The sequence below is a fragment of the Cavia porcellus genome, unplaced genomic scaffold (genome assembly GCF_034190915.1).
Source record: "Cavia porcellus strain 051 isolate PalLab524CR breed Dunkin Hartley unplaced genomic scaffold, mCavPor4.1 scaffold_4, whole genome shotgun sequence".
NCBI classification, from domain to species: domain Eukaryota; kingdom Metazoa; phylum Chordata; class Mammalia; order Rodentia; family Caviidae; genus Cavia; species Cavia porcellus.
In genome coordinates this window covers 100693245-100707690 of record NW_026947487.1, presented here as the reverse complement: position 1 = coordinate 100707690, position 14446 = coordinate 100693245, and the positions used below count along the sequence as shown (strand labels likewise).

The 14446-nt window shown below is 40.7% G+C and overlaps 2 protein-coding genes across 3 annotated transcripts in view; one reads left to right on the top strand and one right to left on the bottom strand.

The window, feature by feature from the left end:
- Prmt7 (protein arginine methyltransferase 7) overlaps window positions 1–14446 on the bottom strand; it is a 41950-nt gene that overhangs the window by 17889 nt on the left and 9615 nt on the right. For both annotated transcript variants that reach the window (XM_063247556.1, XM_063247557.1), the window contains exons 5-8: window positions 8801–8909; window positions 3143–3255; window positions 2047–2288; window positions 1664–1844 (exon numbers count right to left, since the gene is read on the bottom strand). In XM_063247556.1, coding sequence (XP_063103626.1) covers window positions 1664–1844; window positions 2047–2288; window positions 3143–3255; window positions 8801–8909 — 645 coding nt within the window. The remainder of the gene's footprint in view (window positions 1–1663; window positions 1845–2046; window positions 2289–3142; window positions 3256–8800; window positions 8910–14446) is intronic.
- Window positions 12835–13889, top strand: LOC100727042 (14-3-3 protein theta-like). Its single transcript, XM_063247561.1, is given in 2 exon segments — window positions 12835–13288; window positions 13291–13889. Coding segments are annotated over 2 exon segments (735 nt in total). The 5' UTR covers window positions 12835–12891; the 3' UTR covers window positions 13629–13889.

The following is a 14446-nucleotide window of genomic DNA, read 5'->3' as shown; positions in this document are numbered from 1 at the left end:
AGAAAATTCAAATGATAAAAAGATGTTTGGAAAGAAATAAGTTTCTCCTACACCCTAATCTGCAGGTGCCCCTCCAAAACAACCCATTTTTACCAGTTTCCAAAGATATCCTCATACATACACTATACACAACTATACACATGTAACCACATGCACTCTTTATTTTTACTAACATCAGTGCTGACATACCACAACAGTTCTGCATCTTAATTTCTGGTTTCACTTAATAATACATCCCAGAGATTATTCTGTATCAATGGCTAGAGTTCTACACGCCACACTGTGTTCCACGGACGTTTTGAAGTTTACTTCCCCACTTTCTCCCAGCTTCACCAACAGTGCACTATCAGACTGTATGAACTTTATTCACTAATAGGTGAAAATGGCACCTCGCTACAATATATTATGTTTTCTGCTACTTCACAGCAGTTTAAAGTTGCATTTCTCAGAAACAACATATGTATATGTATATGTATATGTATATATATATGATAGTTAAGATAGTTATACTATGGATTTCTCTGAGGTCACTGAAGACAAAGATTTGTGCTGGTACTGTCTGAACAATTTTTTTTTCCCTTTTGTCTTTCTGAGACAGGGTCTTGCTAATGCAGTTCAGACTGACCTTGAGCTCCCTTTGTAGCCCAGGCTGGTCTCGAACTCACAATGATCCTCTTGCCTCAGCCACCCAAGTGCTGGGATCTCAGGCATGAGCCACCACAGCTGGCACTATTTTGAGAATTGAATACAGATGTCCTGTGTTCTGGGTGAATGATTTGGGGATGACAATACACAATGTATGTACCATGATTGCCCCCTGACTTGTTTTGAAATTTTTTTTCTTTGAAATAAAACGAATTTGAAAGAAAAAGTTTGAGGCCAGCTTATGCAACTTTGTGAGACCTCAGTGAGTGGGCTGAGGAAGCAGTTCCGTGCAAAAAGCCTGGTTTCAATCCTCAATATCACAATATAAATAAAATAAAAAAGACTGGTAGCTGAGTGCAGTGGTACACATCTACAATCCCGGTACTTGGGGGGCTGAGGCAGGAAGTCTGGACTACATAGTAAACCCTGTCTCAAAAAGAAAAACAGTCAGGAGTGGTGGCTCACGCCTGTAATCCCAGCACTCAGGAGGCTGAGGCAGGAAGATCATTGCGAGTTTGGGACCAGCCTGGGCTACAAAGTGAGTTCAAGGCCAGCCTGCACTGAATAGAGACCCTGTCTCAAAAAGACAAAAAGAAAAAAGAAAAGGAAAAATAAAGGCTGGTGATTTAGCTCAGTTGCATAAGCGCCTGCTTGGCAAGTGCAAGGTCCCGAGTTCGATTACCAGTACCAAAAAAAGAAAAAGAAAAAAGCTAGGTGGGGATGTATTTAATGGTAGGACACCCCTGAATTCAATCATTAGTACTCAGAGAAAGAGAGAGAGAGAGAGAGAAACAGAGAGAGACACAGAGACAGAGACAGAGACAGAGACAGAGACAGAGACAGAGACAGAGAAAAAGAGAGAAACACAGAGGGAGCGAGGGAGAGACACAAAGAAAGGAATTCTTTTTTGCCTTTGATAGTTATTTGTGTCTAAATTCTTAGGATCTCAGGCTCAACAAACAAAATACACAACTTTCTTGACTTACATAACACTGCATTCATCTCCCACGCCTCTTACCTGGAGTCCCTCAGGATTGGAGTGTGCCCAGAAGGGAGCCATGGTGCACTTGATCTTCCCCTCAGGATCCATTTCAATATCCCACCAGGAAAGAACCACCTGAGCTCGGCCAGATGCCAAAGGTTCAAACTGTCTGCTATGACAGGCTGCTGAGCTACTAACTTGCTTGCTGAAGTCCACACTGTGGAAGAATATTCAGTAACTGAAGCATAATTTAGCCTCACACAAATCACTGTTAAGCTTCTATGACAATATTACCAGCAATAATAGTTGGTTGCAGAGCACTCAGTTAGGTTTCCTTCCCACATAAACTGAATTTCCAAAGACCTAAATTCCATCAACATGTCTCAAAGCACTGGTTACTTGAGGAAGCTCCTTGGTACCTGAACATAGGTAACACATCACTAAGGACAGTGAAGTCAGCAGGTGACACTTGGTTCAGCTGGATGTCATAGACCGAGGGTGCACCAGGGCACTTCTCCAGATCTGAGGGAGGGATGATGACCTGCTCTCCCAAGCTGGTCTGAACATGGACAGGAAAGAGCCTGTTCCACGACCACATCCTTTTGGATTCCACCAGCTGTGCGTAGACAGTTGCCTTGTGAGGCACTGCTTCACAATTTTCCTAATATTAAAAAAATAAAACGAACAACAAGAAAAAAATCAGGTATATGATCAGTAGTAATGTCCATGGATCAAAATGTGTCTTTTCTAAATATTGCGCTAATATAGTGACATCTATCATCTACACATAACCAAGATAATAAATTGTTTTCAGCCCTATACCCTTGGGAAAAGGAAAAAAAAAAAAAAAAGGAAATTTCAAAAAGAATATACATTATGCCTAAAATAGTTTAAGTCAGATAAGTGCCTAGTTACCCAGCACTATTAAATACCTCAAAAATAACCCTGAATTGTCATCATGCTCATGAACTCCCACACTAACTTGGCAGAATCCAAATTTTACTGTGAAGCAGTAGTTCCAGCCCTGCGCTTGGAGCATCCACTCAGCTCTTACCTGGGCAACAAGACCAGAACCTGTTTATTACAAAACCCAAAGAACAAGTATTCACCCTCAACTCAACTGACTTGCTGGTTTCACTGGGCACTGATTACTCTTTCCAGTTGGCTATGGCTGTAGCTCTTCAACAAGTTGTCCTACCTCATCCACTCTGTATCCTCTATAGGCTGGCACCAGGGACCCAGCAATAAAAGAGGATATTCACAACTAATACTGAGTGAAAAAAAATTTTTTTGTACCGGGGATCCAACTCACTACTACATGAAATTATAAACAAAGGCTTTCTCCACCTCAGCACTACCAGCTACCTGAGCCAGAAACCTCCCTAGAATTAAGGGCTATCATAGGCTGTATGAAGAGGTACTGAAGGCTGTTCTGAGCATGGTGCAGCAGCGAGCACTGTGTATGCACCAGCTGAGAATATAGCAGCACACCTTAGCAAGGCCCAGGGCACCCACCTGTACAAGATGCCTGTGTGCATGCTCATATGAGGGTAGTGCTCCCTCCCCAATCAGTTCTGTGTCAAACAGCTCTGTGACCAGGATGTTGGCACGGCATGGCATGTCACCATCTAAGAAACACAAGGGAATGAAATCAGAAGCTAGCAACAGCCTAGGAAAAATATTTACAGCAAAGGTATGAAACATGAGATCAATAGGTCATTAGAACTGGGCTTGGTGGTACACACCTATAATCCCAGCACTCGAAAGGCTGAGGCAGGATCGATGTGAGTTCAAGGCCAGCCTGAAGTACATAGTGAAACCCTATCTCAAAAAAACCATTAAATGTGTAAGATAGATATCATACTAACAAGTTTTTGTTGGATTATTAAACAGAATGGTTTACGCTGTCATTGTTTGATTGTCTTTTTATGCTTTGATTTTGTAACATGAACAAGTATCTCTAAGATGACTACGAAATTTATCAATTAGTGATTTCTAAGTGTTATTTTTTTGAAATTCTGCATTATTTCTACCCTTTTTTGTTTTGTTTTTTCTCTAAATAAGTAAATAAATAAACTTTCTTTTTTTTTTTTTTTTTTTGTCTTTTTCTTTTTTATCGGTACCAGGGATCAAACTCACGACTGCCTGCTTGCAAGGCAGGTGCTTATGCCGCTGAGCTAAATCCCCAGCCCCCTAATAAATAAACTTTCAATTCAAGTTAAAACAAAAAACAAAAGTCAATACACTAGAGGCAATGCTGAAATGTCATGTCTGCATTGTTTCCCAATAGTTCAACAACAAAAGGTTTTATATACTGCACACATATATCTATACACACACATACACACATGTGGAAAACCACATACCATTATGATATATATGAATGATTATGTATATATAAGGATAATACGCATATGCTAAAATGATAACTGATAAATCTAGGTTCTGGGAAAATAGGTGTCCTCTGCACTGCTTTATCAGTGTTTCTGTATGTTGAAGACCGCAAAGGGACTTGGGAAACAAAACAGTAAGAGAACTATAAATGCACCTAAAAAGGGCCTGTGGTTCAAAAATGTAATCCCAACACTCTGGGAGGCTGAAGCAAGAGAATCTCAAGTTTAAACCCAGACTACGTAACTTAGCAAGGCTCTGTCTCAAAGCAAAAAATAAAAAATAGGCTAGGGTCTGGGCATGACGATATACACATATAATCCAGCACTAGGGAGGCTGAGGCAAAAAGACTGCACAGTTTGAGGCTACCCTGAGTTACATAGTGAGTTTAAGAACAGCCTCAATTACATTGTAAGACCTGGTCCTCAAAAAGAAAAAAAAGAAGAACAAGAGGAGGGTGAGCGAGCTAGAAATGTAGCTCAGTGTGAATATCCAGCACCCTTCCACAAAACAAAAACAAAAAGACAATTATAAATACCTAAAAAGACAACCAAATAAAAATATGAATAGGGAAAACAAAAAGAAAAAAATACCAAAAAAAAGAAAGGAAAAACACCCCCAATACTTGCATCTTTAATACCAAAAATTATTTAGAGGGCTGGGTATTTAGCTCAGTGGCATAAGCGCCTGCCTGGCAAGCACAAGGTCATGAGCTCAATCCCCGGCACCAAAAACAAAAACAAAAACAAACAAACAAACAAAAAAACCCAGCGAGTAAACAAAATTATTTGGAAAGTAAAACCTGAAGACTGGTACAGTACTTCAAATACTACCAAGTAAGGAAGGGAGGGAGATCACCAAAGAGAGAGAAAAAAGTTGCCTGATGACCTTCAATCACTATGAATTCAGCTACACCCATCAAAATTGAGATGTTACTTAAAATTCCCTGATGCCTTCTATCTTTTTTTTTTTTTTTTTTTATCGGTACCGGGGATCGATCTCACGACCGCCTGCTTGCGTGGCAGGTGCTTATGCCACTGAGCTAAATCCCCAGCCCCCGATGCCTTCTATTAAATCCTCTTAAATTGGTGTCTGCCACCAAACAAGATTCCAAATAACAGCTACTTTAAAATAACAGTTTTGCTGGGTTCTTCTGTTGTTTTCTAAACTTCTGTGATATACTACTTCCATAATTATAATTTTTAATGAGCCAAGAGGCAAACAGACTTCAAAAGGGGCTATTCATCATAAAGAATTAACTATAAACATTTCTAATGGCTCATGAATTATAATCTGATAAAGCCCACTCATCTTCCCCACACAGAGAACAAGTCACATAGATGATGCTAAAAGGTGGCCAAGATAACAAGGGCTAAAATGTACCCTTTCTATGAAATACACTTGTGTTCAATGGCATTACGAAGGAAATAAAGGTTAAGAAGAAATTTCCATCTCCTGGCCTAGAGTACCAAGAGGGCTTGCCCACTCTCTCCAATGTCATGCCAAATCTAATTGGAATACAGTGTCCCAAATTACCCTTCCCCATTGCCACACACCTGCTTCTCCCCATAGTCTTTCTGTCTCAGGCACCCAGTAGAGACCTGAGCAAAGTCATGCCACAACAGTCTGGCCAAAGTAGCCTTACAGCAATGCTCTTAAGAGACAGCACTTTGCCTGTGCCATACCTCGAGAGACATTTGACAGTACATGGAGACATTTCTGGTTGGCACAAGTGGTGAGGAGCACAGTGTTCCTGGAATCTACTGAGTGGAGGCGAGGACACACCAAAACATCTTATATGTATAAGTCGGTATCCTACAACAAAGGTTTATCAGGCCCAAAATGTCGGTAGTGCTGCTACTAAGAAATCTCGATTTAGACCTACTTTAGCCTGTTGCAATAAAACTTTAAAACATTCTAAAAGGATCAAATTCCACTGCAAATGACCCAAAATGCATGCCTGAATTTTTTCAAGACAATAAAACCCAGCATCAACAAGAAAAATTCCCAACAAGCACAGCATCTAAATAAAAATTACCAGACATTTGAAGAAGGAAAATATGACTCAGAACCAGCACAAAAATAGGATAAATTAATCAACAGGACAAACCCAGAAAAGACTGAAATTGTAGAAATAAAGATAACAATACTAAAACTGAAAAAAATCAATGTGAAGTACTTAGTAGAACCATGAATGTAAGAAAATAAATGTTATTAGCCAGGCACAGTAGTGCATGCCTAAAATCTCAGCACTGAAGGAGACTGAGGCAGTAGGATCACAGGTTTGTGTCCTATTAGGCCAATGTAGTTGAGATCCTGTCTCAAAATAAAAATAATGGGGTTGAGGATTTAGCTCAGTGACAAAAGCGCCTGCCTTGCAAGCACTCGGTCATGAGTTCGATCCCTGGTACGAATTTAAAAAAAAAACTCTCAAAATAAAAAATAAAAAGGGCCAAAGATATAGCTCACTGACAAAGTATCCCTGGGTATGATCTCCAGCATCACACACACAAAAAAAAAATTATGAAAAAGAATCAAATGGAATTTTTAGAGATAAAAAGCACAATATCAGAAATAAAGTTTATTAAATGTCCATAACAGATTAGACACTGTTAAAAAATATCAATAATGCTAAAGCCCTATTACCCTACTCCTTCAACAGTGAAAGAATAAATAAACCGTGGTAAGTACAGAAAATGTAATCCAGAGCCAGGGATATGGCTCAGCAGCACAGCACCTGTCTGGCAAGTATAAGATCCTAAGTTCAATTCCAGGTCCAGAAAAAAAAAAGAAGAAGAAGAAGAAAAAAGAAAAAAATGGAGTCCTGCTTGGCAGAAAAGTACAAATTCCAGAGAATGAGCCTCAAGACCAGTACGTTATATAGTAGGCCTGGAAATGTACCTTAAATCCAATCCCCAGAAAAAAAAAAAAAAAAAGAAAAGAAAAAAGAGGCAAAACAATATGTACTGACACATTTATTATATTTCCATTTCCTTGAAATTCTTGAAGGAGCAAATCTAACCTACACTGAAGAAATCACATCAGTGGGTACCAAAGGCCATGATTACAGAACTGACTATACAGGGTCATGAGGAATCTTTTGGGCATGACACATATATTCTATTATCTTGATTGTGTTGGTGGTTACAAGTGTGTTTTGTCAAAACTTATTAAGTCTAGGGCATTGGTGGCACACGGCTGCAACCCCACATGGCTATGACAGGAAGAACATGAGTTTGAAGTCTGTCTGGGATACATAGCAAGTTCCAGGCCAGCCTAAGCTATAAAAACTCTATCTCAAAAAAAAAAAATAAAAACAAAATAAAATTTTCATCAAACTATATTCTTAAAGTGAATATACTCCTTTAGGTAAATTATACTTCAATAATGCTGATTAAAAATGGGATGATGAGTTGGGCATGGTAATGCACATTTACAATCCTACCACTCTGGGAAGCTGAGGCAAGAGGAAAGTTCAAGCCTACCCTGGCAACTTAGGAAGACTGTCTCAAGGTGAAAAATACTTTTTCATTTCAGATCTGGGGATGTAACTCTGTGTGAAGGTCCTAGGTTCAATCTCCAGGACTGAAAAAAAAAAAAGGAATCTAATACTCCCATGCCTCTCTCCCTGTTTAGAAATAAACCAAAAAAAAAAAACAAGAACTAATAACATGTGCACCTCTTAGTATATCTGTTCTGCTTTAAAGATAAAGGAACACTATTTTCCTTCTTTGACATACCTTTTAGGCTACTTTAAAAAATGATTTATTTTTGCAGTGCTGGTATTGAACTCTGGGCATTCTATATGCCAAGCAAGTTCTCTACCACTGAGCTGTATCTGCAGCTCAAAAAAAATTTTTTTGTTTGGGTACTGGGAATTGAACTCCGAAGAAAAAAGCTAAAGTTAGGTAGATGCTTCAATTGTAAAATATGACACTGTAGAAAAACTGGTGATATCCATAATACACTATTGTTTTTCTTTTTTGCTTCCAAATTTTTCAACTGTGTTCTCTAACTATCAAATGGCAAATGAAATTTTATAAGTCTGAATTAAACTTCTAAAATATATTGGACACCTAGAGAGACTGTGTCATCTAGGAAAATCTCCAATGCTATATATATGCTAAGATATGTCAGAATTTAAAAAGCCCCTTCCTACTACCATAATTTCACTTCTGTCTGACAGGCTCAGAGAGCTGTTTCATACAATAATTACAACTTGTGCCAGGCATGATCGCACACACCTGTAATCCCAGCAGTTGGGAGGCTAAGGCAGGAGGATCACTGAGAGTTTGAGACCAGCCTGAACTGCATAGCAAGAACCTGTCTCAAAAAGCCAAAAAAAAAAGAATCGCAACTTGCATAGAGCAGAAGAAGGTATTTGTACGTGAGCATACAGATGTACTTGATTGGCTCTGATTTACTCATAGCAGATTTGTTTTAACTAGGAGAGAAATCAACATCAAGAGAAACAAAGTGCTAAAGCTGGACATGGTGGCATGTATCTGTATACTGCGGGAGAAGGATCACCATGAGTCTGAGACCAGCCTGGGGTACACAGTGAGTTCAAGGACAGCTTTAACTATATAAGTGAGACTGTCTCAAAAAGCAAAAAGCAAGTGCAAGAGCAAGCGTGAGAGTCTGAGCCAAGTGGGAGAGAAGCAGAGTGCTTACAATCAGAACTACATATGAAAGACCTAGATTTATTCCAAGTAGTTGAAAAAAACTTTTTCCTGTCTAAAAGCAAGTAAAGGCTATGACACAAAGGAGTGTAGATCATACCTGGTCCTACAGTCACTTCAGTGGAATGCTTGTTGATAACTTTAATCTTATCACTGAAACCATTTTCCTCCACAATCTTCACAGCTGCATCAGCCATAGGCTTAAAAACCTGGAAATTAGAGCCAAACACCCAAGGGAAAAAGAAACAATAAATTTTAAAATATCCTACTCACAGCCCCTTTTTAGCCCTAATATTTTTTAACTTCAATGCTTTAGTCTCCAAATGAAAATGAACATAAATGCATGAGACTGAAGTTTAATACGTAGTCAGAAATCAAAAAAACAGCAAAAGCCATCTAATCTTCCTAATCATAAATCTAGTCCACCCAACCAACCCCATGATCTATACTCAGCCATAAAGATCCCATTATTCACAGGCTTCCTGTCCTATATGCCTCCTCCCCCAGCCAAATCAAACCCAATTTCACAGGCCAGAACAAACCCTATCCTCCTCTCTCCAGAAGTCTTCTGTGAACCTTGCATGTCTCCATAAACATAAACCTCTCCAGCTTTATTTTCTAGATGCTCTATTTGTTTTATATAGCTCCAATCACTTTGTGCACAAAACCCACAAACTGACACGCAGACACACACACAGAGTGGAAATATAACGAGTGATAAAGTGACTGTTGATGACGTCAAGATTTTCATTTTTTCTAAATCTTTTTCTGTTTTTTTCACATTTTCTATCATGGAACACAAAGTTTTTACTATAATCAAAGAGGAAATGCTGCATCTTTTTTGTTTGTTTTTTTGGTACTGGGCAGAAAAATTATATTAAGACTTTAGTGTGATTTTTTTTTTTTTTTTTGTACTAGGAATTGAATTCAGGACCTTATGCTTGCCAGGCAGGTATTTATGCCACTGAGCTATATCCTTGGTCCAGTTTGATATTTCTTGATGCAGCACAAGGGTCTCAAGCTCTTAGTTCTTAAAAATTACTTTGCCTAGGGCTGGGGATTTAGCTCAGTGGCATAAGCGCCTGCCTTGAAAGCAGGCAGTCGTGAGTTTGATCCCCGGTACCGATAAAAAGGAAAAAAGACAAAAAAAAAAAAAAATTACTTTGCCTAAAAATACCCCAAACTCAGTGCAATGCCCTCACTACAGTTGCTGCTTCTGCGTCTGCTGCTTCTTCTTTTCTTCTGCTTCTTCTTCTTCTTCTTTTTTTTTTGGCTCTCAGGCTCGAACTCATGACCTCACACTTGGCGGGCAAGCATTTATGCTGCTGAGCTAAATCCCCAGCCCCTCCAGTTGCTTTCTGATCTATCACTTTTCTCCGCCCTTGAACCTGTAAGCTCCAACCATTCACAGCCTCCTTCTTTCCAGTCCCCCAAGCTGGGTCAGGCACGGTATATTTGCCTGAAATCCCAAGAAGGTTCACAAGTTCAAGCTGAGCTGGGGCAACTTAGCAAGACCCTATCCCAAAATAAAAACAAAAAAGGATTAGGAAGGTAGTCCTTGATTTAATCCCCAGTTCTGCAAAAGATCTCTCCCAGAACACCACGAGGTGTGGCCCCCAAAGTTGACTTCCCAACATCCGCACTCCCTCAGGTCAGGTGCAGTGATGCAGTGAGAGCAACTGACCTTTCAAGTGTTCCACCTCTCTCGTTGAAGGGTAACTAAATCCCAATGCCCAATGATACCCGAAAGATTTGCCAAGTTTGTGCCTACTCTTCAAAAAAGAGAAAACAAGGCAGATAGGACTGTGCTTTCCTGTCTAACATGTCCCCAGTGCCTCTTAGAACCTTACTGCCATTAATGGTGCCAGCCTTGGGAGGACGTAAATAGCACAAAGAGAGCAACTTATATTTCATTATATTTCTAAAGAACCCAATCCTGAAGCCAATGGAAGACCTGGACTTCCTGATCAAACCTTTGTCTATACCAATCTGGTTTTCAAGGCACTTGCCACAGTTATCATTGTAACTGAAACACCTCCCCAAATGTATTAAAAGCAGTCCAGGGGTTGGGGATTTAGCTCAGCGGCATAAGCGCCTGCCTTGCAAGCAGGCAGTCGTGAGTTCGATCCCTGGTACCAATAAAAAAGGAAAAAGCCAAAAAGAAAAAAAATAAATAAATAAAAAAAATAAAAGCAGTCCATAGTCACTTCTGCAATGACTTGCAATCTATCCACTCCTGAACCCTATTCCTTCTTAGAAGTATCACCTGAAGGTCATCAATGATTTCCTGTTGCCAACCCAAGAGCTTTCTGTAAGTCCCCATAATATGGAGCAGTCAAATAGAAATTAATACAGTCGGACAGAACTTGAACTCTCAAGGCAATCAGCACAGAAAATAAAGACATCAAAATTGTGCCTGGAGACACAATGGACAGACCTGCATGCTTTCCTAAAGGACAAACAGCAACTTGAAATTATACTATAATTAGGACCTGGTCCCCTAAGTTCAGAAACGTACCACTCACCCAGGTAGATGACCCTCTGGTCATCCAAACCCACCCCTTCCAAAAAGTCTCTTTGTTCCTTCCAGTACCTTGCTATGTGACTCATTTGCCACCTATTGCATCAATACTAACTATGTGGCTATACTTGTAATTCTAAGGTCAGCGATGGCAAAACTATGGCATGTGTGCTTGTAGCCAGCTGTTTGTTATCGCTGAAAGCTCTAAAAGGTTCACCATCACTGCTTTAGGTTGACTGTGGCTTGACCCACATTGTACCCATGCTGTGACTTTGCAAAATTACCCCTGACAAAGGACCTTGGTAGCTACCCATTTGGGATCCTTCTTGGAAATTCAGAACTATTCTCCTTAGTTCTAATAAACTCTCCTAATGTTTTCCTTTGGCTCTCAACTTCACTCCTAGATGCTGTGAGACCATGAACTCGACACATTCGGCACCTAACAGATTGGGAGTTATATTTCTATTATCACTCATCTTGTTTAAGCTCTACACGGTATTGTACAACACAGTAAAAACAGCTATTTAAATGCAAGTTATGAAATAGACTAAAATTAAAAATTCAGTTCCTTGAGCTGGGCATGGCAACACACACTTGTAATCTCAGTACTTGGGAGGCTGAGCAGGAGACTCATCCTGAGTTCCAGGCCAACCTGGATTACACACTAATTTTAAGATCAGCCTAAACTACATGCTTTTCTGGCTTTTCACAGTCTGCACCTTTGGCTTCCACAGCATTTTGCTCTCTGGGGCCACACCTCCTTCAGCCCATGAAAGCACGCATGTTTCTAAGGTTTATTCTTCTCACTCTTTCTCCTGTGACACTGTGTCTGTTAATTCTGTCACCTGCTTCATATCACACTTGTTTCACTTGCCCCATGTTAGCAAGTGAGTCCAAACCCACTCGTGTGTTTCTGAAGATTCAGAGATCCCCTCACAGGTTCCCTCACTCCATCCTCTGTACCGGTCTGTTCTGAGGCCATGTGCTCAGCCAGAGCTGCAAACCACAAGGCAGTCCACAGAGAAAAAGAGGCGTTCAAATGGATGGTCACTAAAGCAAAATCTGGTAGGCCAGCAGAGATGCCAAGAACCAGAGGGCAGAAAGGTCAAGTACCACAGGCCATACCAGGAAAACAAAACTAGAAATACAGATAACTGACATGGGAAGATGGAAAAACCCAAGAGCAGTCCTACTAACTGTGTTTAAAAATGTGCCTTCCTCTATAATTTTAACTAGTGGCCCACTAGTTAAACCAACTCTCAGACTCAATACATCCAACACAAAATGCATTCTCTCTCCACCAAGTAAGCATTTTCCTCTGGGTTCCCTGAACCAGTCAAGAACACTGCTGCCTCCTTGCACAACCACACTAGGACAAAAAAAATAAACAAAGACACACACACACTCCTTCTCACCAGAGCACTCACTGAACCACTGTTCAGTGGTTCCTAGCACAATTAGGAATCAGACACCACAGTTCCAGGTCTAGCTGTTCTACTTACTGACTGTAGGACTTAAGACTTTAACTTCTCTGGGCCCTAGTTTCTTCATTAATAAAATAAGGGGAAGGAAAAAAACCTACTTTGACGCTATCAAAACAACCATCCTAAAAGTGGTGGGACTCGCAACGCGGCCGCGGAGAAAAGAAGGTCCCCGCAGCCACCAGCGCCATGGAGAAGACCGAGCTGATCCAGAAGGCCAAGCTGGCTGAGCAGGCCGAGCGCTACGACGACATGGCCACCTGCATGAAGGCAGTGACCGAGCAGGGCGCCGAGCTGTCCAACGAAGAGCGCAACCTGCTCTCGGTGGCCTACAAAAACGTGGTCAGGGGCCGCCGATCAGCCTGGAGGGTTATCTCAAGGATTGAGCAGAAAACCGACACCTCTGACAAGAAGTTGCAGCTGATTAAGGACTATCGGGAAAAAGTGGAGTCGGAGCTGCGATCCATCTGCACCACGGTCCTGGAACTGTTGGACAAGTATTTAATAGCCAATGCAACTAATCCAGAGAGTAAAGTCTTCTATCTGAAAATGAAGGATGATTACTTCCGATACCTTGCTGAAGTTGCATTGGTGATGATCGAAAACAAACAATAGATAATTCCCAAGGAGCTTACCAAGAGGCATTTGATATAAGCAAGAAAGAGATGCAGCCCACACACCCTATCCGCCTGGGGCTGGCTCTTAACTTCTCTGTATTTTATTATGAGATCCTTAATAACCCTGAGCTTGCCTGCACGCTGGCCAAAACGGCTTTCGATGAGGCCATCGCAGAGCTTGATACACTGAATGAAGACTCCTACAAAGACAGCACTCTCATCATGCAGCTGCTCAGAGACAACTTAACATTATGGACATCAGACAGCGCAGGAGAAGAGTGTGATGCGGCGGAAGGGGCCGAGAACTGAGTGCGCACAGGGTGTCATCCTCCTCCTAACAAGAAACCTTTTTACACATCTCCATTCCTTACTCCACTCGGACTCCCTCTGGCAAAGAACCTGGAGGCGGCCATTCCTAGTGTTTCCACACTGCAGCTTTGGGAAAACTCCATTCCTTGGTTTGTGTTTGTCTTGGCCTTCCTGATGTGCAGTTACTGCTATAGAAAAGTATTAATAGCTTCCTTTCATATAAACATAAGTAACTTCCAACACTTATGCAGAGGACTAAAAGTGTGTCTGGCATTTAAGTAATCCAAACCAGTTCTGCAGTGACTGCGTTCTGTATTACTGTGGAGATTTGACGACTGCGTAGTTAATTACAATTTAAAGAGAGTTCTACAGAACCTCTCAATTTCTACATTCCCTCCCTTTCTCTTCTTTGGGGTTTCCTTTCCTTGAGCAATTTGTCCATCCTCCTGCTGTGTTCCTGTTTGGTGAGAATCCAGAAGTATTAGATTGAATAGGAAAGCGGGAAAGCGTTGTCTCTGGGCTGGGAGTCACAAGTTGAAAGCCTCCTGTCTCACATTCAGTGGAGGTCATGTCTGCCTGCGACAACAGAGTTTCCTTGTTCACCTTCGTTTGCTGCTGTTTAAGTTGACAACTTGCCAATAAAAATTCACTTACACCTCCAAAAAAAAAAAAAAAAAAAAACAACAACCATCCTAAAACATAAAGATGTCTCTGGCTCTCTCTCTCCCCTCCCTCTCTTCTCTTTCTCTACTTTCACTTTATTTAAACCACTGTAACTTTCTTATTTCCAACTTGATAAAAAAAAGAATCCAATTTTA